This window comes from Oryzias latipes, chromosome 7 (assembly GCF_053564925.1).
Source record: "Oryzias latipes strain Hd-rR chromosome 7, Olatipes_Hd-rR_3.1".
NCBI classification, from domain to species: domain Eukaryota; kingdom Metazoa; phylum Chordata; class Actinopteri; order Beloniformes; family Adrianichthyidae; genus Oryzias; species Oryzias latipes.
In genome coordinates, this window is record NC_136243.1 from 24,102,407 (window position 1) to 24,130,224 (window position 27,818).

At 38.2% G+C, this 27,818-nt stretch overlaps 3 protein-coding genes across 6 annotated transcripts; 1 reads left to right on the top strand and 2 right to left on the bottom strand.

Moving 5' to 3' along the window:
- Positions 1-1,287: 1,287 nt before the first annotated feature.
- b4galnt1a (beta-1,4-N-acetyl-galactosaminyl transferase 1a) lies at positions 1,288-21,150 on the bottom strand. Of its 4 annotated transcripts, none has more exons than XM_020704642.2 (12): positions 18,368-18,611; positions 17,301-17,360; positions 12,707-12,921; positions 12,438-12,620; positions 10,520-10,626; positions 9,991-10,028; positions 9,719-9,899; positions 8,565-8,657; positions 7,020-7,207; positions 6,787-6,927; positions 2,366-2,603; positions 1,288-2,268 (listed from the first exon to the last, which is right to left on the bottom strand). In XM_020704642.2, the coding sequence occupies exons 3-12, from the start codon at positions 12,919-12,921 to the stop codon at positions 2,066-2,068; spliced, it is 1,587 nt and encodes a 528-aa protein (XP_020560301.1). In that variant the 5' UTR covers positions 17,301-17,360; positions 18,368-18,611; the 3' UTR covers positions 1,288-2,065. The 4 variants fall into 4 exon arrangements, with proteins under 4 accessions (XP_020560301.1, XP_078806760.1, XP_078806762.1 ...); XM_078950634.1 differs by lacking the exon at positions 17,301-17,360 and adding an exon at positions 15,291-15,373 and having other exon boundaries at positions 18,368-18,480; XM_078950636.1 differs by lacking the exons at positions 17,301-17,360; positions 18,368-18,611 and adding an exon at positions 21,018-21,150.
- On the top strand, positions 21,075-25,457 carry c1galt1la (core 1 synthase, glycoprotein-N-acetylgalactosamine 3-beta-galactosyltransferase 1, like a). Its single transcript, XM_004070699.4, has 3 exons — positions 21,075-21,288; positions 22,365-23,029; positions 24,280-25,457. The coding sequence occupies exons 1-3, from the start codon at positions 21,075-21,077 to the stop codon at positions 24,595-24,597; spliced, it is 1,197 nt and encodes a 398-aa protein (XP_004070747.1). The 3' UTR covers positions 24,598-25,457.
- A 102-nt stretch (positions 25,458-25,559) lies between these two features.
- tac3a (tachykinin precursor 3a) lies at positions 25,560-26,849 on the bottom strand (the record flags this gene model as incomplete). Its single annotated transcript, NM_001278903.1, is given in 7 exon segments — positions 25,560-25,650; positions 25,745-25,811; positions 25,883-25,936; positions 26,006-26,035; positions 26,134-26,233; positions 26,358-26,464; positions 26,761-26,849. Coding segments are annotated over 6 exon segments (372 nt in total). The 3' UTR covers positions 25,560-25,631.
- Between the last annotated feature and the right edge of the window lie 969 nt (positions 26,850-27,818).

A 27,818-nucleotide genomic window follows, 5' to 3' on the forward strand; every position in this document is an offset into this window, starting at 1 on the left:
CTCCTCTATTCTTGATCATAATTTATTATTTAGTTCTCCATGCCTCTGTTTGGTGCAGTGCGATTCATGTATTGTCCCTCTTTTCCTCTCCCCTCCTGGGGAGTGGGAGTGCTTCCAGACTCCAGTTGGCTCATCCGTGCTCCAGTTCCTGACCGTTTACCTCGCCTTTGCTCCTGCTCCTACACCTGGCTGTGGATCCTGCCTCTGGCTCATCTCTGGCTCGTCTCTGCTCTGTGCCTGACCGAGTACCTCGTCTCTGCTCCTGCTCCTACACCTGGCTGTGGTTCCTGTCTCCGGCTCGACTCGCGCCTTTGACTGTCCCCACAACCACGGCTGGATAAAGCTCGTCTGCTGGACTTTTATATATGTAGTTGTAGATTTAGATAAGTTAATTCTTCTCTAAGAGTTCTGGTAAATCGCCTGTCCGTCCTGGGGGAGGATCCCTCCTTCATGTGGGCACCCCTGAGGTTTCTTCGTTTTTTCCGGAATCCGGTTTTTTTGGGAGTTTTTCCTTACCGCGAAGGGGGGTCTAAGGGCAGGGATGCCAGTATAGCTTAGTCAGTTTGTTAGTTCATTTTAGTATTTTTCTATTGAACTCTTTGTATTCGTGATCCTTTTGATTTCATGTTTTACTTCGAAGCCCATCGAGACGACTGTTGTTGTGATTTTGGGCTATACAAATAAAATTGAATTGAATTGAATTTTTCAGAACAAGGTGAAAAGCTGTAAATGTGCATTTATGTAAATAACAAAAAATGAAACACTTTAGTTTTAGGATAAGGAATAATATCACAATAGTTTGCGGGTATATGTAGTAATTTACATTTGATGATGAAAAAAAATCTGTTGGATTAATCAAACCTGATGTTTTACGTACAATCCCATGCTGCCCCCTGCAGTCCAGCAGCTGATAATCCTCCGAATATTCACTTCAACACTGTAAAACCTTGACCTGATATAAACTACAAGAAGAGTTCAAAACAAGGAAAAATATGATAAATATAAAAACTCATCTAATTATTTCCTTGCTTGATGTTATGAAGGTAGCCAAATTATTATATTTTTTTCCTGCGCATAATTCAAAGAGGCCTCCAGACACCATACCCTTTGGGTTTTGCCTTTAAAGCTTGAGGAGTGTTTCACTAATTGGCAGGAAATAGTCCACTTCAATTAGAACACGGTGTGTGTGGATCTGGCCAAATATCTACAAAGCCAGATGCTACAGCCTGGCCTGCAAACACAAGTACACAAAGGCGCATGTTTAAAAAAAAACAGTAAGCTTCTCAATCAGGGTCAGCAAGTAAAAGACTTTTATTAAACCGCAAATGTTTCATTACAATTATTGTTTGAACAAAACACAAAAATTAGGCTTCCCTACCTAATGTGCTTACACCTAAGACAAAAGCAAAGCTTTTTGGTGCACAAATGGACTCATTAGCAAATTCCATTTACAGCAACAATGGTTAACAAAACAACATTACAATAGAATAGTACAAAAACGACGGTTAATTTTTTAATGTATTCTACAACATATGTATTCAGGGACAATTAATCACAACAGGAAGTTCCCCTTTTCTAATAGATTTGAGGCCTTTTTAAATTGTGTGCTTTTGCTTTGTTATGTTTCCATCTTGTGGAGAAGTTTTGCAATGACAGCCTGACTGAATGTAGACTTCTAAAATAGGATTTTTTTTCTTGAAGATATTTACTTTTTCCAGAAAAACAATCACTTTAATTAAAGTAAAAAAAAAAACAACTGAAAAGTGTTTTTGTTTAACTACACCTTTGTTTTTACTTTATATATCAGGGTTTCATACAACATGGACTTTGGAAAAGTTGATGGACCTAGAATAGGTTTATATAACCTTCTTTAAAACCTGTCAAGGTTTTCTTCTGGCAATCAAGTTTCAGTGATTTATTTGACTAAATGCACAGTGCTGTTCCAAAACCACAGACACATGCAAAGAGTGGGCAGCTCTTGGTGTTTACACGGTAAAAACTGTATTTTTGTCTGTCAAAGATTTGTAAAAAAACAAAGAAAATCAAGAACTCTTGAGGCTTGCTTTCACTGACTGGTCAAGCACTGAAATCTGTACTTAAAGTAAAAGATTTCATTGGAAATATTATTTTGGACACTGTATCGGAATTTTTCATACGCTTTGTGCTTGTCAGTTTTTTTCCAAGGAAGGATAATCTTAGATGCGTGGTTTATTATGACATCACTACACGAGCCAATGTGGAGGAGGCCCAGTCCATCAATGAAAAACTCTGAAATAACAAAAAAATTATTTATAATCATTTAGTATTTTTTTTTCTCTTTTAGTTCCTTTCTCCTGTCAAGTTCCTTTGACAGGAGAATACTTACCTAAGTGGCCTCTTCGTGACAGCCGGGGGTCAAAGCCAACCTGCAGTATTTTGTCTGTCCGTCCCATGAAGAAGTTGATGACGGCATCTGCGACCACACAGTTGGGAAATCCCTCAATGACATGATGGTATCCAAGACGTATGTGCAAACAGTCACCCTCAGGTCCTCCTTCGTCAACTGAAATGGTGTGTCGGAATGTGGCAGAGTATCCAGTTACCTCCCTCACGGCGCCGCCAACCTGCAAACAAACCGGTTAACTAGGTGAAAACCAGTTTTTAACTATGTTGAGTTCCAACACTCAATTTCTCTGGCCAATATTTTCCACTTGTAGTGTTTTCAAAACTAAATTAATTAGAATAATAATAAAAAATGATGTTGCACAGTTTCAATATTGAAATAGAAAAAGCTTCTTGTTAAAAAAATTCTTAAAAACCCTTTTTATAGCCAGGCTCTGCTGGTGTATTTTACTTTGTCTATGCTTTTATGAGTTTTCTTACATTACAATGTCACTTATTTATTCATCCTTTTTCAGCATTCATTCATTTTCTAAACCTGTTTTGTCCCTTTCAGGATCACGGGGCTGCCGGAGCCTATCCTAACAGCTCGTTGGCGAGGGCAGGGGACATCCTGTCTCTTGCAGGGACACATATCACACACCCATGCACACTCACATTCACACCTATGGACAATTTAGAGTAACCAATTAACCTATGAAGTATCGCACCCACTGTTTACTCGCCACCTCCCCTCTGCACCCTATCCCAGCAGGCACAGAGTTTTTAAAGCCTAATCGCATAAACTGAAGCCCGGTTTCTTTCTCATGGCCACAATGAGGCTGCTGCAGTAACCACAACCTAGCAAAAACACCTAATTTAGTGCAACATTATAAACAATCTAAACCGTGTATTAATTAAACAGATTAAAAAAGTGGGGATTAGGGGATCAGACAGCCAGAACCGACAGCCTCCCTGATGCAGACAGCTGACTGAAGACACGATAGACAATGTTAAATAGGAAAGATAAATATAATGTTTAAATCCTAACGTAAAAAATAAAAGTAAAAAAAAAAAAACGTTAGGATACGAATAAAATAATTATTTGAAAGAAATCACGTCCAAGTATTTTGAAGACACAGGGCCACATTTACAAAGATTCCTAATAAAGAGGGCAAAATTACACGTGCACACAAATGCTGCACGTGTAATTTGGTTAGGGTTTGCGGGCAATCAACTAAAAGTAATTGAGCATTGCATAACAAGCAAAAATAACAGGATTCAAACGAGGAATGAGCAACTTCTATGAACTGGGCCATTCAAACAGCATTCTTTTACTTTCTTTTTGTTTTTTATTTTACAATAAAATGTTAGGCTGTATACAGATGCACTTGTCTAAGCACCAATAGCGAAAGAGCTGAAGAAAACGCCTCTGCATTTGAAAAGTGAAAAAAGGTGAGGATTCTTTAAACTACCGTAATTACGTTTGAGGAAGTTGGGATCATGTTGGGATTATTTTCAGTCAAAAGTCAATGTGAGCAGCAAACCTGAACCAAGACACCTGTTTTCATATATGAGACTTCATGATTTGATTCAATACAATATTCAGTCACATACCACAAAAAGCACTTTTTTTCTGTCGTAGTGGTCTGCCTTGGTCAAAGATCACATCTGAGAATACGACAATCATTTACAACTATTTTATTACTAGAAATCCTTTTTTTCTATTGGAAACATCAAAAATAACAACTGTTTGGGTTAGCATTTGATGGAATTGAGGAGGGTCATCTTTACCTCCATATGGGATTGGAATGTTGTTCTTCTGGTTACTAGTAATTGACACAGAATTTAAGGTGTTTAGCTGTGCTGGCTCTGCTTACTTTGGATATTTTTTCACTTTACAAGGAACCAAATGTTTTTAGGGTTTGAATGTTTTTGAACCTTAGGAGGTCATAATAGTCTAGTCATGTGTGTTTGTTGATTTAGTAATGATGACACAACCACTGGCTGTTGAAGTGTTGTAAAAATGGCGAAATAGGCTTATCCTGTTGGGAAACGCCTAGTTGCAACATCTGATTCCAAGTAATAACTGCCAGATAATGCAAAGATCAGCCCTCCTCCTCCAGCTTAGATCCCTGTCAGTGACAGATAAACCAGTTTGTGAGAATAAAAATCTGTAAAGACTGAGAAATTGGTTAGCATCATAGAAGCTGCTGAGGAGGTTGTGCTCTCTTTTTACCTTTACCCAGAACACATAAAACCTGTTTAAAATTTTGAATCCCTTTGCCTTCGTTGAGTACATCAGTGGTTTCTAAGAGGCTAATTACAGAGAACTGGTGGACTACTTAGTCACATAGAACATGATCAATCATCTCACCTTTAATGTAAAAAAAGACAGAGTGTAAATAAATAAAAAAGAATCACCAATGAATCAGTAAGAGAAAACCATGCATGTTCAGGGAGAATATAAAAAATCCATACAGGAAGGATCTAGCTGGAATCCTCAAACAAACAGTCTCAGGAGTGTGTCTAGCTCCAGGCCCTTCTCTTAATTTCTGAGTATGACACAAATCAGGAATTATCCGACGTTGCACTTCCATGAAAAACCACAGTGGGAAAGTTACAGAAAGCAAGTCACCATCGACTCCCATTTCAAAAAGTCTGATTTTAATAAATTGATGTTCATTGTGGCTCCTAAAGATTTTAAAATTATTTTTCTTTTTCAATTAATCACTATTCATTAAAATTCTAGGGGTGTGGGGGATACTTTATAAATTTGCTGTTTTGATTTCTTTAGAGCACTGTGACAAACTGGCGACCTGTCCAGGTGTCCAGGACAAGGTTCGGCATTATAAAGTGGGTTAAGAAAATGAATGGATGGATGCTTTCTTTAGAGATGAAACTGTGCTTGTTTACAGAGAATTATTGCGTAAACCCAACAGAGCTTTAATTTGACTGTGTCCTGCTCAATTGCCATTTTCAAACTTCTGTTGATGTTGGTGAGGTAAACTTTGGTCGTTGGTGCCGTTCAACTTGAAACTTTGTCTTGCAAAATCTAGTGGGTGCACAAGCTTATATATGTGGTCTAGTAGTTGAGCGGTCACATGGCATTCACTAAAATCGTATTAACCCCTTGCTGCAGAAAACTGTAGAACAAGTGACCCTGCTCTGGTTGGTAGTTGGACAAGTTCATCAACACAACTGAACCAGTAGTTTCTGCAGAGTGACAGTAGTTCATCAGATATTAGCCTCTGAGAAAAATGGCACAAGTACATCTTTCAAAACTCAAAAACCACAATTTTTAAAAGATTGGGTATTTACAAAAAACGAGATCTAAAAGGTCCTCAGAGATATATAATTATGCATATTTGCTAGTCTAAGAGCTGATTCTTTTTGTCTTAATGGCAGAACACTTTTAATAGCTTTTTGCATACATGAACGACCCTGGGAGTATTTCAGGCAGGTAACTCGAGCAGTGCGTCTACCTGGTTACTCCTTCCCGCGGGCGATTCAGTCTAATTAACTCACTTGTTTAGCGTCCTACTTCAATTCCAGGTGTGTGGTCCAATCCCTCTTCTCCATTTCTGCGAGCTCTGTGTTCATCACCCCACCCTCCTCCCCGGCTTCCCCCTTTGAGCTCCGTTAGGGGTAGTTTAATACCCAAAGTTTTCTATGGAGATCTTTGTTTTATCTATCTGAACAGAGCCTTATACCAAACTAAAAGAAATATGGAAATAAATCTTCTTTACTGCATGAGTTGTCTGACTGAAATGTATTGCAGAGTTACCTAATCTAACCATCATGTAAAGTTCATCCTACAAGTTGCCCTGTGATGAATTGGTGAGCTTTTAAGTGCTCCTTCATTCTGTAGTGGATGAAGGAGCCTTCTTTTTAAAAATATTTTCTTTTTACATTTTTTAATCACCTAGTAAAATGGACAAAATATTTCAGTGTGTCTTTTTATGCTTATATGACTTGTGTTTGCAGACAGCAGCTCAACCAAGGCAACATCCTCATCCTCAGATAAGACTGTTGCTTGGCCAAGCAAATGTTGTTGCATCACAAATAGTTAAAAAAACAGGAAACAAATCTTTCTCTAGATAAGAGGAGCTTTATTTTCTAACAGGAAAGTGTGGTGGTAGTGTCTGACCTTTACTTCTTTATGTAAAGTTTTGCACTAGCTAAACAGTTTGTCAGCTGCACGTTGATTCTCCCTGTGAGCTAGAGAAGAATAAAATCTTTGAGAAATACAGGTACTGTCTGTCGTGTTTCATATATTTGCAAGAATGCAAATATACAGTAGGTGTGATTTAAATAAGTGAGTATTGGGAAGGCAGTCATGTGACCTAAACTGTGGTCTAATGGCTAAACTTTTTGCAGTGTTTAGCACCTCCTCTCATTTGACTATTGCTTAAACAATATTCTCACCAGGTCCAGAGTGGTCCTCTCCAGGATGTCAACCATCTTTTCCAACTTAGTGTTGGCAGTAAAGATGAAATCATCATCCACCCATAGCACATACTTGGTAGTCACTTGAGACACTGCCAGATTTCTCCCTGCAAACCAGCCCTGTGCAGTGAAAGGGAAGGGCAACACGTTTCAAATTCACTGCTTGAATATCAGAATGAAAGACACAAATAGAATATATGCAATCTCTTTACCTTTCCAAAGGGCATAATATAGTGTTCAATGTGAGGACCAGTAACTGGCTGAGGGTGTTCATTGTCATCTGCGATCACTATGGTGACAGTGGGATAATACTGCCGAATGCTGTCGATGAGATCTTTGAGTTTGTCATAGCGCAGAAAGGTCTTGGTGGCAATGGTAACCAGAGCAGTAATGTTGTACTCTTAAGTAAAAAACAATAAAAAAACAAATAAATGTCAGTAGCGGCACAGCAAGACATCACATCATACTCTTTATTACCAAAAGTATTGGCTCATCCATCCAAATGATCAGAATTAGGTGTCCTAATCACTTGGTGTGGCCACAGGTGTATAAAATCAAGCACTCAGGCATGCAGACTGTTTTAACAAATATTTGTAAAAATGCTTTCAGGAGGTCACTGAATTCCAGCGTGGAACTGTCATAGGATGCTATCTGTGCAACAAGTCCAGTCGTGAAAATTTCCTTGATCCTTAATATTCCACTGTCAACTGTAAGATCTATCATACAAAAATGGAAGAGTTTGGGAACAACAGCAACTCAGCCACCAAGTGGTAGACCACGTAAACTGACAGACAGGGGTCGGCGGATGTTGAAGCGCATAGTGCAAAGAGGTTCAATTCAATTCAATTCAATTTTATTTGTATAGCCCAAATTCACAACAGTCGTCTCGATGGGCTTCGTATCGGTAGGTTCCCGTCTTTCTGCACAGTCAGTTGCTATAGACCTCCAAAATGTATAGGACCCTCAGATTAGCCCAAGTACAGCATGCAGAGAGCTTCATGGAATGGGTTTCAATGGCCAAGCAGCTGAGCCACACATCACCAAGTGTGATGCAAAGCAATTGATGCAGTGGTGTAAAGCACGCCGCCACTGTTGAGACACGTCTAGCGCTGTTGAGACACGTTCTCTGGAGTGATGAATCATGCTTTTCCATTTGGCAATCTGGATTTGGAGGTTGACAGGAGAACGGTACATTTCAGACTGCTTTGTGCCAAGTGTGACATTTGGTTGAGGAGGAATTATGGTGTAGGTTTTTTTTTTCCAGGACTTGGGCTTCATTCTAGTGAAAGGAACTCTGAATGTGTTAGGATACCAAAACATTTTGAACAATTCCATGCTCCCAACCCTCTTCCAACATGTCTGTGCACCAGTGCACAAAGCAAAGTCCAGACAGACATGGGTAACAGAGTCTTGTGTGGATGAACCTGACTGACCTGCACAGAGTCCTGATCTGAACCCGATAAAACAGCCTTGGGATGAATTTGAGTGGAGACTAAGAGACCAACATCAGTGTGTGATATCACAAATACGCTTTTGGAAGAATGGTCAAAAATGTTTAGAATCACACCCCTCAACCTTGTGGACAACCTTCCTAGAAGAGTTGGAGCTGTAATAGCTGCAAAAGGTGGACCGACATCATATCAAACTCTTTGAGTTAGGAATGGGATGGAACTTTAGTTCATATGCAAGTAAAGACAAGTTAGCAAATACTTTTGGTAATATAGTTTGCAACTGGGTTATAAAAAGTGCTCACAAACCTCCACTGTATCCAGAGTTGTAAAGTTTTGGGATGGTCTTATGTCCAATTTTGATGGTAAAGAATGCCTGATAATCTTCAGTTGCAAACTGAACTGTGGAACAAAAAGAAACCCAAAATAAATGCAAAGTCAAGACAGCAGGAGGTTATTTCACAACTTAAAAAAAGATGCTGTGATTCAAAAAGAGAAATCACCAAAAATGACAGTTTGAAAATGTTTTAAATGATGCATTACTTCTTTGTCACGCTTTTTAACTGTTGAATAAAATTTCTATCCAATCCTTGACTACATTTTAAACATTTGTATTACTCCATTTCTTAGAATGTAACCATTTCCATCACAAATTAGTTTCTTCTGATGTAATGTTCATTTTTCTTTGGAAATTATCACCTGGAGGTTTATCAAAAAATCCTATGACATAGTGAGCAAGTAAGTCAAGTTTTTGTAAAGGCAAAGCCACTTTTCCCAGAAATGATCACATAGTACTTAACAGAAAAGGTCAAAATGATATAAACATTTTCCAGGATAAAATGAGTTACAAAACATATTACTGCAATGACAGAATAAAAATAAAATTACAAAATCTTATAAATACCCCTCAATTAGGAAAAAGCCTGTCAAATCAAATCAGACCTTCAGGTGAGTATTATAACCCGCAGCCAAATCAATAGTGTAGAGACAGAGGGTTCCAGAGTTTGAGACCTATTGTTTAGAACACCTCTAGTATCAAAATGTATGTTACAGACAACCAATGAAATTTGATCTTATAGTCTAAGAAACTGAGAAGCTCAGAGAGATAGAACGATGAGTCTGACCATGACTCTTAGCTGGCAAACATTCACTTTACACCCCTCCCATTTTTTTGTTATGGTGTATGTTAAATATGATCCCAAAAGAAGCTCATTCCGCTACACCTCCACCTTGAGGAAAACTGTGCACAGAGATTATAGTCTTTTTAAATGGCTGTAAACTGTTATTTTTTATTTGTTTATTTATCATTATTTGCTGTATCTGTCTTTTTTTATGGTTCGCATCTGAGTCTGAAATAAAGTGAATTATTGTATCATTTATTAAAATATTTGCATCTTTTTTCAACATCAACAACCAACAACAAAAAGGCTTTTATAAGTGGTAAAAAAGATTTGTATGATCACCTGAGTCTGCCGTTTTGGGATGAAACACGACGCTTGTATAGGTAACGAACTGTAGCTGTCGGTTCAGAGCAGACAGGTGGGTGCCTGAAAGTGTAATGTGCTTCTCCCCTTCTCCCTTCAGGGACACTCCTTCCACTGTGGCAGCCACATCAAAAGTCCCTAGCTGTGCTGTCAAATTAACCTATTTGAAAGAAGAAAAAAAAAAAAACATTTAATTCATTGTGAGTCAAACATAATATGAAATCCAAAGTTGTAAATAGACAAATAACCACCAAATAGTTAGATCTTTTATTCAGCTTGAGACTCAAACCTACAAAGAGAGAACAGTTAGTAGGAAAAAAATGTCATCACAGAGTAATAAAGAAGGATGATTAAAATAAAATAAATAAAAAAAGGGAAACATGATGTCTTTTTTTTCTTTTGCAAACGTGTACTACTTAACTGTTTGCCACTTCAGCATTTGTCATTGTTAATAGTTTTTTGTACTTGTCATTTCAAAAGGACAAGGAAATGATGCATGATGTGAAACTGGTTGAGAAGTGAAAAAAACAAAGGTCTATAATACCACTTCACCATGCACATCTGTACTGCTTAGCAAAATCCAAACCTTTGCAGAACCCAAATAAAGCGACAGTACTGGGCTTTTGCTAGCGTTTTAAGGTTGATAGGCCTTTTGAACACTGTAGTAAATTATCTTGGAAAAAAAAACATTATGCCCCCTTTTAACTGACAAGTGATAAAACAATAAAAACTTTAAAAAATATATATATTTTGGTAGTTTCATGCAAAATATGTCATTACCAGGAATGATGATGGTTTTGAGGGGCTGAACCTCCACTCCTTGTGTAGGATACTGGAGGGGGTTGTTGGCCTCAGCCACAATCAGCAAATCTGCAGGACTTGAAGACCTTCAACACATGTGTGCAATGAGAATCGCATAATTTCTGTATTTAAATACAAACAAGAATTTAAAAAGAAATGTATTCTTCTCTATGCTTTCAAAAGTGAGAACAATTGCACTTTATAAATTATTCTTTTGCTAAAATACTGCTTCTTGGACAAAAACTGTCTAAAACCAAAAAGAAAAGTCTAAAGAATGGTGTCATATTTCTCAAAAACACTCATTTGTGGGGGGAGCAGAAGGCCTGTGTAAGTGAGGAGTAACCACTTCCTGAATTAGTAATTTTTATATTCTGTGGTTTCTGTTGACTCATCTTTGATTCATGTAGCGAACTACATTCACCAGCCACTTTGTCAAGCACTCCTATTCAACTGCTCATTAAAGCAAATTTTGAAAATCTGCAAATCACACACACATTAGCAACTCAATGTTTTTAGGCATGTAGACAGGGTTCAGGACGATCTGCTGCATTTCAAACTGAGCATCAGGATGGGGAAGAAAGGTGATCTAAGTGACTTTGGTTTTTGGGTTTAAAGAGAAGGGTCTGAAAAAGAGAAAATATCAAGTGAGCGGTGGCAGTTTTGTTTGGAAATGCCATGTTAAGATCACAGGAGAATGGCCAGACTGGTTCCAATTGAAGAAAGGCAACTGTAACTCAAATAACCATTGGTTACAACAGAAGTCTGCAGAAGAACATCTCTGAATGCACAAGGGCAGATGGGCTACAGCAACAGATATTCACACCAAGTGCCACTCCTGTCAGCTAAGAACAGGAAATTAGTCATTCTTATTGTCGATTTGATGTGTCTTTGGTGTTTATTGTAGGCAAACCGACACCTTCCACAGGGACTACAGTTGAAAATTAACTTTGAAGCTAAAGCTGGTACATTTACAGAAATTTTCATTAATGTGCACCGTCTCTGGTCAAATAAATATTAACTAATTAAATAAAGAAAAATGGACAACAGACGATTGGAAAAACATTTCCTGGTCTGATGAGTTTCCATTTCTGCTGCCACATTTGGATAGTAGGGTCCGAATTTGGTGTCAACAACATGAAAGCATTCACCCATTGAACCTTGTATCAACGGTTCAGGCTGCTGATGGTGGTGTAAGGGTGTGGGGGATATTTTTTTGGCACACTTTGGGCCCCCAAGTACCAATTGAGCATGATTCCAATGCCACAGCCTAACTGAGTGTTGCTGACCACAGTGTACCCATCTTCTGATGGCTACTTCCAGCAAAATAAGGCACCATGGCTGGAATCCTCTTAGACTGATTTCTTGAACATGACAATGAGTTCACTGTACACAAATGGCCTCCACAATGAACAAATCTCAACCTATTAGAACACCTTTGGGATGTGGAAGAACAGGAAATTGGCATCACGGATGTTCAGCTGACAAATCTGCAGCTACTGTGTGATGCTATCATGTCAATATGGACCAAACTCTCTGTTTCAACCTGGAACTAGCAAGGTGTACTTAATAAAGTGGCCGGGATATGTAGTCTGTATGGTTTTCAAACTGTTGTGTGCACATATGTACAGTTCTAAGTGGGAAGATGAATAACACTGAGCTTTTGGAAAGCACTTTGTGTTGTGAATTTTGTATGAAAAATGCCGTACAAAGAAAGCTGATTGGTGATAATTACGCCGACAAATTTTGAGAAATAAACTGAGATTTTAGCAGAAGATATCACTTTTTCCCAAGAAATATTACTATAAAACACAATTTATAGAAGCTTTTAAACCTATGACGGAGTAGTTCAAAAGCAGCTTTTTGTTGTTTAAACCAAGAGTTGTAATGAAAGGTTTACCTGATCTTAAACTTATCGTACTCCTGAGCCCTACGGCGCTTCACACTCTCAGGGTCAGGGTGGTTTTCCAAATAAGCCTTTTGTAGATTCTGGGCCCAAACACCCGGGAGGAAATGATTTAACAAAGGCAAGTGAAACGTTTTCTCATCTGCTTTGCACACACATGTGTTTTGAGCCAAATGGCTGCAGAGAGAAATATGCAAAATTAGATGAAAATGTACATCTACATTTTCATAAGACAAACAATGTATTACAGACCGCTGACTCACTGTGCCACAACTTCTTTAACGTGGGAGGGAACATCAGGATAAAGCCTGATGAGGTTTGCAGTTTTTCCAAAAAGGAGTTCTTGTATCGGACCCCCTCCTCTTGGTCGTATGTCAACTCTTAAACTGGCCCACGGGTTCCAGAAATGAAACAGCGCCCCCAGAAGCAGTGCTGACAATACAATGGTTTTGATGATTTTCTTATGTATGACTTTCATCTAAAAAGAAGATGATAAAAACATTTAAAGAGATACAAGCAAAGAAGAGAAATTACTTCTTAGGTTCTTTTATTATCAGACATGACTCTGACGAATACGAAAGACATCCGTTGAAACATGTCAGGTATGTGGGGGAAAAAAACACCACCCTGTCTGATAATAGAAGAACCTAAGAAGTCAGTTAAAAATACAGACACTATGAACTTTATTGAACCAAGGAAGGGGAATGTTGTGTTTCACAAGCAAGTAGCTGAGGATTATTGCGCTGGGATTTAAAGTTCAACGACGATCATCTTTTGATTTATTTTTAAAAAGTGTTCCCAGTGGTCTTTTAATTATGATTATGCTGTTATTAGCCAAAATCAAATAACCTGAGTTTCCTATGACCCATCTGTTTATGTCCTCTCCTGCTAGCTTACAGCCCCTCATAACTCAAACCTAACATTACCGATGCAACAAACATGGCGAACAATATTGGAGCTATCCAGCCATTAGTTTAGAGCCACATGCCAGCTCAGACGAGTAAAAGGGTGTACGTGGATCTAGTAGTCTACAAGTGGATGCATCAGAATGAAGCGGAGCTTGTGGCTTGCCATAGTAACTTGTACATCAATCAAGCTTTTAACAATGGCATTTTTGTATCTGCTCTTGATTCACAAAGATTTGAATAAAAGGAAACTCAGCAAAGTAATTTTAAGATGAATTTTCTTTATACATGTCCTCCATCGTGAGAAAAATGCCACAAGACCATGTGGGTCTTTAAAGAGCTGTTGAAATGTTTCAACATTTCAGTTTTGTAAACATGGTACAAAACTACGGTACGTAATAAAACAGATAGCAGGTAGGATGTTACAGTTATTCACAGTCTAAAACTTCCTAAGAGGAAGTATGATTGCATCTTAATTCCCCTTTGGAAGGAGATCAGCATTTGTTCCTTCCACAACCATGGAGCAGAAATGTTGGTTCATTTAAATATCAGTTAGGAAAATTATTCTAAATCCAGTTTTTAATAAGACTAACTGTAGACAAATTGCTTATATTTATTTTCTTTCCATGACATAACTGCAACTCCATTCTCTGAATAGTAACCCATTTTTGCCTCTTTTACTAGAAGACATTTCTCAATATCATTCTGTATTTCCCAACCTGCTTTGCTAATCCATTGGGTCCCTGACACTTTATATTACAATAAATACAGTATTAGACAATTATGATACTGTGGCTTATAATCTTGGATGCCTTATGCATGAATTCTGGTTGTATGTAAGCCTTGTGCTATCCTAGGCACTTTAACGTTGGGAGTTGGGTCATCTAGACCCACTAGACAGTGCGCTGAACCTATTTTCTTCAATGATTTGTGATCTTCACTGGTGTCCATGGATTCCATGAAATCTTTCCACCTTTATCCACCTTTGTCATGGTAGGGAGAACACGTCAATGTAAGGATGGGGTCATCTAAGATAGCACAAGGGTTAAGGACCTCAAACCAGTCATCTCTGAAACACAGCTAAAAAAAAGTTCAAAATGTTTTAGTGCCACTTTAGTTAACTACAAACCCGCACCACTTGATGGTTTGATGGTGCTATACTGAGATTTGTAGTTTTGACTGTTTTTTTCACCCCATTTAATCCAATGCATCTCAAAGTCCAAAAAATATGGTATATAAAATGGGTCTGGTTGTCTCATACATACGCTGTTTAGGAATACAATGTTTATAATTGGAAGGAGTCTATTTATTATTTTCATATGGTGTGACACTTTTTGTTGAATCTGCATTTGTGGGACTGTGCACAACCTGAAAAAAAAAGTTTTGTAAAGATTCCTTCTCAGTATATATTAACTGTCATAGACAAAAAAAATGTAACTGCAAAAGTAAGAAGACATTTCAAAACCACACTGTAGGCATGTTTAGCTATCTTGCAAGCTATAACATTAACTCGTTGAGGTTAGTGCAGATTTGCAGATTTCCTCTTTTTTTTCTCTCAAAAAAACACCAAGCAATGTGGTAACGAAGGCTCTGATTCTTCTCAGATTCTTTTGAAGAGTGGCATGTGGGGAAGTTTATTTTGTGTGTTTGAAAAATTCATCAACTCACTATGCATTGTATTATTTTTCCTTTCGTAAGAGTTTTGTTGCCAAAGGGTGATGGGGGGGGGGGGGGGGTCAGCCTGTGATGCACTTTGGGGGGGAGAAGCTAACTGCATCAAATTATTCAAAAATAATATTAAATGTCAGTCCTTTAAAATCCTTTTACATTTTCTAATTAAACAGCACTCATTCTGTGACATAATTAAAGCGAAAATACTAAGAGGGGATTGCACTTTCATTTTCACATCCAGCCTGCAAAAAAATTAAGCAAAACTCAATACCGTTAGCATTTCCAGGAGGGAGGCAGGGCAATGTGTAGAGATGTCAAACACAAAAGGCTTTCAGCTATCATTTGCTTGCTCAGCTGTTGGAAAGGACAAGTTTAAAAAAAAAAGAAGAAAAAAAAAGATTAACTCCAATGAAAATTGTGTTTTTGCTGTTTGACATGGTCCTGTAGCACTTTTCACATAATGGAGGATGTAAATGAAGACAATTAAACTTCAAGCATCACACCTGAGGATTTCTTTATTCAAATTGTTATGGATCAGGAGCAGATAAAAGCCTAACATTTAAAAAAGCTTACAGTTGTGACGCAGCAACTGAAATGCCGAAGTCTCCCTGCTCCACTCCATTCTGATACATCCCCTTGCAGACAAATTTGAATCTGAATCATTTATCATTATTACAGTTTTAAATGGTAATGAGATTTGAGCAGCTCTAAAATAGACAGAGGATGTCAGTTGTGCAAAAATGGGAGGTTGACACAAAGTACAAATATTCAAATGTACAGGAATGCAATTGTGCAAAAATGCAGTTTATTAATAGAAGGGGGTAAAGGTAATGTATAAAAAACTGAAATGAAATAAATAACACAAATAGAAAGAGTAAAGTAAGGAGTAACAACTGAAAAAGCCAGATTCAAACTAGGAATCTGTGACTTGAGTATGGTGTGCCTATGTTAATGGGCATGAAGTCGGGCGACTGCCTGAGGGAAAAGGCTTCTTTAGTCTGGAGGTTTTTTTCCTGATGGACCAGTAGCTTCTGCCGGAGGGCAGTACGTTGAACAGAAGGGGGGCCGAATGGGTGCAGTCTTTGGTGATGCAGATCGCTCTGCTGAGGCTGGCAGACGCCTGTCAGGGAGGGGAAGGAGTGGCAGAAATTTCTGTCTGCTGACTCACCACTCTTTGGATCTTCTGCCATTTTGCTTCCATGAGAGAAGAAACCACATGGGGATGTTATTTCCTCTCTGCAGTAGGACATCAACCAGCAGCTCCTGGTTGATGTTGTTCCTCCTGAGTGCCCACGGGAAGTGCAGGTGCTGCTGGCTGCTGGGCCTCTTTAGAATGGTCTTGGTGTTCTTAGACCAAGTGAGGTCAGCTGATATGGTGGTGCTCAGGAAGGTGAAGTTGTTGACCCTCTCCACGCACACGCCACTGATTTGGAGATGTTGTTGCTGCGTCTCCTTAAGTCGAAGATCATTTCTTTGGTTTTGGTGGGGTTTAGGATGAGGTTGTTGGCCTGGCATGATGCAGAAAGCCTGCACACCTTTTCCTGGTATGCACCCTCATCCTCTCCCGTGATCCACCACGGTTGTGTCGTCTGCAAACCTGATTATAGTGTTGCTGGTGTGGGCTGGTCTGCAGGCAGCAATGTAGAGGTTGTACAGGAGTGGGCTCAGCACGCATCCCTGTGGAGAGCCTGTGCTCAGAGTCCGGGTGGAGAAAAGGTGGGGTCCGAGTTTGAGTGTCTGTGGACTGTCTGTGAGGAAGTCTTTAATCCAGGAAAAGATGAGAGGGTGGAGTCAGAGGTCAGAGAGTTTGGTCTCCAGAATGTTCTGGTGTTCCAGGTGATTCAGCAGAGTGTGGAGAGTGAAGTTTATGGCATCTTCAGTTGATCTATTAGCTTTGTGGGCGAACTGGTTGGATAGATACATTGACATTCGTTTTCCTCGCCTCAGCTGGCATCTGGCTCAAAAGATAAAGGATAGATAGCTCCAATATCACTCGCTGTTTTTGGTGCACCGTTAATTCTTGAGCTGGGGTTGTAAGTTAGTGGAGAAAGTGTAAACAAAGGCTAGCCGCAGATGGTTACTTTGTGCCAACAGTCAACTCAAATGTCTTAACTTTTACCATGGAAGAAGTCAAGGGCTCATTCTAGTTTAGAACCACAGAATGTAGTGTGATGTTTTACCTTCACTATAGTGATAGTATAAAAGGCAAAAGCGCCACTTTGCACAGGCCATTAGCCTATTCAAAATTCAAGGTACACAGCATTTGCAAGAAGAGCCTCACCCAGCAATAAAATGCTTCAGTTTTTCCATTGACTCTGCAAACTGTCCCCCATGCTTTTTGCTATAAGAAAGAAAATGTTTATGGTCAAAAGTTTGATCATTGTTATGACTGACTGCTGTGTCACATGCTAAAATAAACTATCTTGTTTTGTGAGAGAGAAAACCTTAGCTCCCTGACTGAAAAATCCTCTACTATTGTACAAAGTCAATATGAGTAAGATGAATAAACTATATATATATATGTGTGTGTGTGTGTGTGTATGTATGTGTGTATATATATATATATATATATATATATATATATATATATATATATATATATATATATATATATATATATATATATATATATATATATATATATATATTTATAGTTTATTTATAGTTTATTCCGTATGTAGAGAGAGAGAGAGAAACACCTTACTAAGGACTAGATTGTGTGTGTGTAGTTGTGTGTGTGTGTGGGTGTGGGTGTGTGTGTGTGTGTGTGTGTGTGTGTGTAGGAAGCAGTGTAAGTGCGTTTCTTAAGTTAGATGCTTTGTAAATTGATCAATTCCGATTGGCACAAAAAAGTGTTCAAAGCTTAATTATTTTATTGCAGGTCAAATATGTAGGTAAGGAGACTTATTTCCACACAGGATAAGTAAGAATATTAAAAAAAAGTAGGTTTGTTACTTTGAAACAAAGAAAATTGACACAAATGTATGGCTAAGCCTTCGCGAATCGGAAGCTGTGAATCGGAAGCCAACTTCAGCGTCGTCTAAGACTATGCAAATATATGCAAAAAAATTCCACGTGGGCTAATGTTTATTTTAAAGATATATAAAACCCAGCAGGGGGTTTCTGAAAGTTCTGATTGGTGATATTACATTTTTAAAATTGTATCAGGAGGACTAAGTGTCATCAAGGTTGAGTCAGTCGGTAGAAAAACATCCATGTTTTTTTTTGTACACACGGAAAACATTTAGGACAAAAAATTAAAATCCACCAGAAACCACAAATTAGCGCTCAAACACACACAGAAACAAACTCAGTAAACGCCAAGAATAAAGATTGAGAACTAATTACCTTCCTATTTGATCCGTGCTGAGACACGACGCTGGCATTCAACTCTCTGCTTCCGAGTTTGCATCAAAGTGGGAAGGAAAAGTACTACAGAGATCAGAGCCTGCTGGGCGGTTTGTCAGCGTTTCACTGGACGTAACTCTAGATTTAGACATATTTGTTTATGAAAGAACAACATATATAAGCCTCATTTTGTAATTTGTTTTGGATTGTTTCCGTTCACGTCAAACTACTGTTTTTATTGTACATGCACGTGACCGCCACTCCAATATGTTTTAACATCTCAACCTATCTCCTAAAAAAACAAAAAGACTCACTGCAGAGGTATAACATACATCAGTATGGATTAGAAAAGAAGTAGGCTTTCTTTTTATGGACATGTCTTCATCTTATATGGCTTATTTATTTATTTGTTCATATATTTATTTATAGCCACTTCTTATTTTTTTACATTAAAAAAATCTACACTGAGCAAATGTTACCATACAGGTGCAACATGAAGGTGTTCCCCCCCTCTTTATTTCCATATAGACCGGTGTTTTATATGTGTTTGTCCACTACAAGTACACAACTTTTGTGCAGTTGGTACATCTTGTAATTCATTCATTGTTTTTTTACCTTAGTTATAAGGCACCATTTTTCTATTTAAGAAGGAGAAGAATGCTTCTTTGTCTGTTTTTATAAGCAAAAACTGTCTGATGACATACACCTAAATTTTCATAAATTCATTGTGCAAAAAGTCTGAAAATTTGTGTAAGGTTCCAGGTGCAGGAACAAAAAAGTATACAGTTACTTTAAAGTATTTTAGTAGTTGCTTTGGACTTAAGTGGGTTAACAGCTTCTTAAGTCTTATCAACCACAAAAGAAGAACTTAAAAAAAAGAAGAAGAAGAAAAACCACCTGATAGCTCAGATTAGCTTGTTTCTGTGCCTTTAATAATAATAATAATAATACATTTTATTTAGAATGCACTTTACATTTTAGGTAAAATCTCAAAGCGCTTTGTGGGACTTTTACCATCATCAAGTGAAAAGTATGATGAAGGTCATTAGCAAAAGCATTTTTCATCAAAGTATTGTACTCTCAATCAGGATGCAACTATCATAATAAGGATTCATTTGATCTTGTCATGACACCCCTGTGCTGTATTTAGCAGAGGTGTAGGGACATATTTTCTCTTATCTAACAAAAAGGAGAAGAAAAAAAACAGTTTCTGCTTCATTACTTGAAAGAAAATCCCTAAAAATATGAGAATGTGGAAGCTGTTATGCATGTGTTTGGATGATTGGATGGATGGTCCCAACAAAACATGCACCCAACATTCATGATGTTTATTATGAAAAGCCAACATCAAGCCTATTATTTCAAGGCTTCATGCATACTGTTCTACAATACGGCCTAAATGAATACATAAACACACAATAGCACATTTAGAAAAAAATCTAGATTTAGTTATGATAACTAAACAAAAATATAAAAATACAAGTCAAAATAATATTAGAGAACAGTTAATAAACTAAATGTAATTGAATAAAAAAGTCTAGCTGCATTTTTTTAACTCCATGAGTTTGAGGCGTTAGTCTGCCACCCAGTGGCATGGCAGAAAAATATAGCCTGTGTTTCGAAAAAAAAAAAAAAATCTAAATTTTTTTATTTTATTTAAACCTCATTTAAAACCACCAGATATGCTTCTAAAATTATAACATAAAATAAAGCTGGTTCTTGTTCCATTTTTCAGCATAGCCCATCACAGGATATTTATGTCTATTTGTTAAAGGAAATTGTTAAAAAATAATAATAGTAATAGTAATGATAATACATTTGTTAACTTCTGAAATCAATTTTAGAAAGTAAGATATTATTCACCATCCAATTTTTGCATAAAAACATCCCATTTGGTAGGCTGGCATGCACAAAAGACACGCTTAGAAGTAGTTAAACAAAACATTTTAAAATGTATTTTTCCTGTAAAAAATTCAAATCAAAAACTTCTCTAATTTAATCTAAGTTAATATAATTTATTTCAGAAATTATCTATAAAATTGTGTTTTTCCAGACATTTTGTTCCGTGTTAACGAACAGTGTTGTTAATAAAGTTAGATTAAAAAAAACCGGATAGATGAGAGCAAGCTGTCCGACAGGTGGAGGCTTTCGTGTGGTTTCTCGGATTTGGAGGAGCATGTGGCTGGAAATAACCGCTAGTTTACCAATGATTGGTCCCCCTACGACGGTAAAATATGCGCTTTTATATTCTGTAGTTACAAACTGCACATATTTGCCTTTTCTTTTTAGCTTTAGCTCCAGAACAATGGAATTTTTGTTTTCTTTTCTCCCAAGTATCGCTGCCCCTGCAGCCTCCAGCATGTTTTTTATGCAGCTAAAAGTCGATAAAGCCATTCTTTATGATAGACGGAGCCTTACATTTACCACAAAAGTAATACAATTGGCTGTTTTTAAAGATAGTTTTATTATCATCCAAAACAAGATGTAACCACGGTTTAATCTGCCCTGTGATTTACTCGATTAAAGACTAATCTGACGGGTTTATGCCGAGATCATGTGCTATTAAATTGAATTGGGACTTGTTAAGGGTAATTCTTGTTTTTGTAAAGGTGAAGCTTTTGAAGGATTTTTTTTAACACGTCAAACTCACTGCAGTGTTTTGTGGCTTCTTGCAGACAGTCCTCGCAGATCTGCAGAGATTGTCAGGATGATCATGGGAACCGTCTCCAGGTGGACGTTTCTTCTAGGGTTCCTGGTGGGCGCCTGCTGCATGTTCTTCTTCCTGCGCCAGGTGTGGTTTGAGCGAAGTTACCCAGTGCTATCAGAAGCTCAAGAAAGAGCCCCGACTGTCGGAGAACCACCAACCAGCTGGAAGAAAGAGGGAGCTTCGCTGATCAACCTGCTCCACCCACACCATGCAGGTAAACTCTAACAAATCATGAGAAATATGAGTAACTACATCACTTTGATTATCTTTTTTTAAATGCAAACACCTATTTTACCCTTTTGGAGTTACTCTAAATGATTTACTATAATGTACATTAATTTTAAATGTCTAATCAGGTAGAACAAATCACTTTCTTATTAAACTTTTGTGAAAATTCAAATTCGTAGGACCTGTATATCAGTATGCAGCAACTGTATAATGCAGTTCATTGTTTAGCAGACACTTTTATGCTAATGAGGTACATAAGCAAAAGATCTATCGTCATTACGATCTAAATAAAATATAAGACGCACTGAATTTATCAATGAAAGCTTAGTCATTTATATTTCTAATTTTGACCTAGTTATGTACACGTTAATACAAAGAATATGATCAAGTTGAAGATAAAAATTAAAATATAAAATGTGGCAACTTGTTTTTTTTTTGATCAAATGGATTTCCTCAAATGTTGCAGCACAGAAGAAATGATCAGATCAAAGTTCTCCTGCTTATGCTTTAGTCACACAACTGCCGTTATGGGTGGATACCTGTACCTGTGCAGGTGGCCCAAAAGAAATATCAACGTGGTAGATCGCTTGGTGAACCCGTAGAGTGAAAATGTTCATGCAAATTATCTACAGGCATGCAGCGAGTGGCAGATTTTAGCAATTACTTGTTAAGGAAAGTAAGGATGAAGTAGTAGAATTTAGAAAGGAAGACTGTGTAGTTTGTGTGTGCATCCTACAGGCATCCTATGGGCCCTAATGTATCACCTACACAACCTGTGCGCACACCTTACTAACGACTAGTGTGGCGTATAGATGCCATACGACAGCATCACCCGTACATCAAAAGTGCGCGTAACTTACATTAGCCTTCCAAATCCTTCACAATACTCTTACCAGATTCACAACAATGGTACGTTCCATTTTCATGGCTGCAAGAGCCATGAAAATGTGGGAAAAATGCAGGAAAACCTTGTGTTTGAATTTCATTTCATTTCATTTTACATGAGGAACCACATTTGCATTTTATTGTACATTGTTCTTCATTTTCCTTTCTTTTCTGTAGGTGAGAACAGCCGGGTAGCAGACATGCTGTTCCAGAAGGTGCGTGTTCTCTGTTGGGTGATGACAGGGCCGGAGAACCTGGAGAGCAGAGCCCGCCACGTCAGAGCCACTTGGAGTCGGCATTGCAACATTGTGGTGTTCATGAGCTCTGTGGGGGATCCTGACTTTCCCACGGTGGGTCTGGACACCAAAGAGGGCCGTGACCAGCTGTACTGGAAGACCATCCGAGCCTTTCACTACGTCTATGAACACCACGGAAGCGACGCAGACTGGTTTTTAAAGGCAGATGATGACACATATGTGGTGGTGGACAACCTGCGCTGGATTTTGTCCAACCACACCCCAGACGAGCCAGTTTATTTTGGGAAACGCTTTAAGCCTTACACTAAACAAGGGTACATGAGTGGTGGAGCGGGCTATGTGCTCAGTAAGGAGGCCCTTAAGAGGTTTGTAGAAGGCTTTCGGACTGGTACATGTACTCACACCACTCCTGTGGAAGACTTGGCATTGGGTCAGTGTTTGGAAAAGATGGGTGTGATTGCAGGCGACTCCAGAGACACTTTACATCGAGAGACTTTTCATCCGTTTGTGCCAGAGCACCATCTTACGACCAAGTTCTCCAAGACCTTTTGGTACTGGAGCTACTGCTATTATCCAATTGTTGAGGCAAGTCCCTTCACAATTTTCTATTTACTCTCTGTAAAGCTGAATTGTTTGTCTTGGTAGAAGTCAAACAAATCAGCATGAAACCTGAGTAAAGATAGTCCCCATTAGGCAGACATCCTATGAGTGGATTACCCTTATTAGCAAAGTCCAGGTCAGGTAAGGAAAGCTCACTGATTGGCTAACTGAGTCTTAAGTTAAAAATCACATTATGTTATCAGAGTAAAACCCCCATTCTCACTCAAAAGTGTTCTTTTTTTATTGTAAAAACGCATAAAAGAGTTTTATCTTTAAATTTGGAATACTTACTAGAGAACATGATGTGAGTCAAAGGCACATGTACTGTGTTTGGCGGCAGCACTGACCTGTCAACAAAGGAAGACTGCTCCACTTATGTGAGAGAATGCATCCAATAATTCAAATGAGACAGACTCAATACAGATTCTGTCAGTCTGTAAAGAGATTTTTGAGGCCACAAAAGCAGAAACGTGCCTTTAGTATTGAGATACTCGAGTTTTGTTATAGGAATGTCAACTGTATAAATTGGTATGCAATGATTGAGAAAACTGGGAACAATCTGCACTCATTCATTACTGTCTTTATAATTTAGTTGTTAGGTCATGAATGGGGAGCAGTAGAATTTAAGGAGCTGTGTAGGTTTATGTTTCTATCCACTGCAGTATGCCAGTCCTACCCTAAAGAAGAAACTGTCGTGGGAATATGCTTTTCTGATTAATTAAACAGCATAAATCCTATTCAGAGAAGGCCATATAGAAGCAAAGATAGAGGATAGGTGTCAAGTTTCTCATAGTATTAACACTGCAGGTGTTTGACAAATTCCATCGACACTTTTCACATGAAGACTTGATGCTTGATTAAGCATTTGTAAACTCACTGAGCTTTTATCCCATCTTTGGTCAAACTAACTTCATCCAAAGAGAATATGTCATTAATCTGAATTTGTACCTAAAAGCAACCTTCTCGATAAAAATAAAATGAAGGTCCAAAACGTAGCACATCATGTCCTAAATGAACAAATTATGTTAATCCAGGGATCCATTTTTCTTTCAAATTGCAAATGTTACAAATCTTAAGTTTTACGAATGATAACTGGTCAATTTTTGTTTATTTACCTGTTAGTGGAATGATTCTAAGTCAAAGCTAATGGTTTTAAATCGAAATGAATAATTAATTTTAGATTTATTGAAGTTGAAGTATTTATTGGAGCTTTCTTGTGACATTTTTCTCTTCAGGGTCCACAGTGCTGCTCAGACCTGGCTGTATCCTTCCACTATGTGGACGCAACGCTGATGCACACGCTGGAGTACTACACCTACTACCTGAGAGCTTATGGCTATGTGCCGCGCTATCGGCCCTCTGTGAACCACAGCGTGGCGTCTCCCCAGGCAGCCGTGACGACAGGACTCGTTCAGGAGCTGACGGACAGAAAGAAGCACACAAGCCCGGCAGATTCTGCTTCCAGCAACCAAACCAAAGTGGAAAAGAAGAAAAAAGACAATTTGAACCTTGTTAGGAGCACAAATGCAGTGACGCAAAACACTCACGGCTGAATCACTGCTGTTTTTCAGCTGGGGCTGAATGTGCCATTATAACTACAATTATCTGATCTACATTAGAATTGACAGTAGAGGCCCCTGTGGCTTCTCTCACCCCATGACAAGGTGATAGCAGTGGTGGAACGCGCCGTCTGTGGTGAAGTCCTCTACCCGGTGCGGTTTATTTGCTAATTGGTCGCTCTTCCTGATGATAAAACTTTCTGAATGTGATCACAGAATAAGAACTTGCAGTAAAGGTGGAGACACTTTGGATGTGGTTAGGTGGCTAAATTTAGGGAATTGGAAAGGTCCATGAAGATACTTCACACCACAAATGATTGAATGTTTTTCCTCTGTCTGTAGGGCAGCAGCTCCTGTCACAGCCGTGAACTGTTTGTCCTTTTAATAGCCACTTTTATGATGTTGGTCTTGTTGCTGTACACATCTTTTTTTCAGTTTAAACAGGATGATACAAGTACCTTTAAGGTCACTGGGATTTTTTTATGTTTGAGTTGGATTTTTTTTTCAGTTTTACTGGTCAAGAATTAATGGAATATTCAAACCCAACACACCAAAGTAATGTGTTCTTTATTACATAACAAGTCTGCCTTAGAAAATATTTTTTGTGACCTTAAAAAGAGAAAAGCTCTTATGGTGGTCGTGGTCATCATTTGACGCTAAAACCAAACGCATCTGTAATGTTACCCCCTTTGTTTTGGCAAAGCTCGTAAGGCTGCATGTCCAGCAGGGAAGAATCACTCAGACAGCGACAGGAAAATGCAATATTTAAATCGATAGAATAAGTATAAAAAAATTACATTTATTTTGAACTTTCAACAAAAAAAGATGCATAATAAAGAAATTAAGATGATCAATTGTGATTATTCATTTTTGATAAACTCATTACAGTACAATCTGCTTTATTTATGGTTACTTTCGTCAGCCAGCTGGTACGTGAACAGCGGTGTTTCCATCAGACGGTTATTTATGTTCCTCTGGTGCATCTTCTGTCAACGTCAGCAAATAATACGTGGATTCTGTGAGAAAGTCTACAGTCCTTGAAGGAACCTGCGAAAAAAAGGAAGTAATTGAGAACTTTTTTTTTTTTTTAATTTAAATGTCCTTGTTTAAAGCAGGGAGGCAGTCAGAGGGATATGCTCACCTCAGCCTGGACTTGTTGAATAAGACGCCTCTCCTGTCTGGATAGTCTCTCCTCCAGGGGCCATTCTCTGAAAAATCCGACATTACAAGGTTAAAGCAGACTGAACTCCGGTTTTCCTTCCTAAACGTCTATACTCACCAGGCTCTGAACTTCTTCTTCCCATAAGACCCACAAATATATCATCCATGTCTCCTAAATAATAATTACAGATTTACATTTGATGCAACATTAGAAAATGGGAATTAAATAATAAAGTCTTACTTTTTGGTTGTGACTGCACAGCCTCTTCTTCTAGAAAACAAAAATAAGGGGAAAATGTTGGTTGTTGTTGGCAAAAAGTGACAATGATGGAACAAAGAAGGATTTAGACGCTGGTGGAGAAGACTTACCTGCGTTTCTTTTGCCCATCAGTCCTACAAAGCTGTCATAGTCCAGGTCAGTGTACCTCCTGAGAAGGTTCCGCTTGAATTCTTCCAAACTTATAGGCTGCTAAAGAAAGAAAAAAAAAACAAGAATAGCACCATCTTCACACACACACACACACACACACACACACACACACACACACACACACACAAAACACCCCACAAACAGAAAGGAACATTCCATTTACCCCCAGTGTTGACCTGCGCGAGGCGGTTTCCTCGCACCTCGACTGGCTGTAGCGAAGTTTCACAAAGATGAACAAAGTCACCAGGAGCAAACCTGATCGCATTTTTCCTGCATAAAAAACACAACCTTTTTTTAGGTGTTTAGTTTATTGCTCGGCGAACAATACGCATTTTGTCTTTCCTTTTTTATCTAAACAAACATTTCCCTGGCTTCAGAAAAGTCAATAAATGTACTAAAAACAAATGTTAATAAATAAAAATCGTTACATGTACAATTATGGCACCGAAAAAAGGGACAAAAAACGAAAATAATTTAAAATATCATCTATAAAAATAAAAACCAGCAGCTAGAGAGTGAATGAAACAGAACTAAACATTCAAACGAACGAAAAAGTCTATTATTACCTGTTTTCTAATGTAGAGGAAGAGTCAGCTGCGTGCGTCCTGGCGCAGAGGAGATACTACTTCAGATGCGTCCAAATCCTCCCTACATTAAACTGGACGCTTCGTTCTGCGGCGTTAAATAACGAACAGATACCTGCGTAGCGCCAATCAGCAGCTGGAGCGGAGGTGGAGCAACAGGTCCAGTTTTTTTCTCTCCCTCTTTTTTCAGTTTTCTTTCTTTCTAAGGGGCTGCCTGCCTGCGTAACTGTCTCCGAGACTGCGATAATGGTTACAGTGTTCCTGGGAGATTCCGCCTCTCTCCCACATCTAATAACACGCAGGCAATTTCAAAAGTCTCCGTGAAGAGAACGGAACTCGAGGTTTCGGTTTCCAGCAGGTTTTTGATCCTTAGATGTTGCAAATATGTATTCCCCTCCTCAAATGGTTCGCTTTAATTAAATAATGTATGTTTCTGGATTTATTTGTGTTTTCTTATTACTAGTTGAATGGCTCCATCATTTTTGAAATTCTAATGCATAAAATGATGCTCCTTCTTGTATGTCTTTTGAGACTTTTAGCTATTCTTTAGTTGAAAGATCCCTATTTTCTTATGGACTTCTTTTTAAGTAATCATTGACTTCATAATATTGAAGTTCAAAAATGGTTGTAGCTGTATTTCCACCCAAAAACTGGAATCAACCCTAAGACCAGGCTTTTTTTCCAAATAAAATCTTGGAAGTTCTCAACTTGGCTGCGTTGTGTCATCAGCAGGTGGCAGAAAAGGTTTTTCATGAATGCACAAAACAAGCTAAGAAGGTAACACCTGGAAAAGAACACACACATGTATATTGCTGGAGCCCTAAAAGGACACAAAAAGGAAAGAGTTTGCCATTACTCTCTCACTATCATATTTTATTAAAACCTGGCATCAGCTGTAAGCTACTGTTGGCTGAAAGTAGGCAATATATGCCCCAAACTGTGCTTCTTTTTAGCCTGATTGTTCTTTTATTTGTCTAAATTGCAGTAAAACTAAATGTGGGTTATTGTGTTTATCCTTCAACTGCTTGCAAATCAAATAG

Bases quoted from the DNA above. Each gene is read 5' to 3' on its own strand.
- b4galnt1a (XM_078950634.1), bottom strand. The intron at 8,658-9,718 runs GTGATCATACAA...TTTGTTCCACAG, and splicing joins TCCCAAAACGGCAGACTCAG to TTCAGTTTGCAACTGAAGAT. The intron at 7,208-8,564 runs GTTTGTGAGCAC...TTTTTACTTAAG, and splicing joins CAACTCTGGATACAGTGGAG to AGTACAACATTACTGCTCTG.
- c1galt1la (XM_004070699.4), top strand. From the start codon at position 21,075: ATGATCATGGGAACCGTCTCCAGGTGGACGTTTCTTCTAGGGTTCCTG. The intron at 21,289-22,364 runs GTAAACTCTAAC...TCTTTTCTGTAG, and splicing joins GCTCCACCCACACCATGCAG to GTGAGAACAGCCGGGTAGCA. The intron at 23,030-24,279 runs GCAAGTCCCTTC...TTTTCTCTTCAG, and splicing joins GCTATTATCCAATTGTTGAG to GGTCCACAGTGCTGCTCAGA.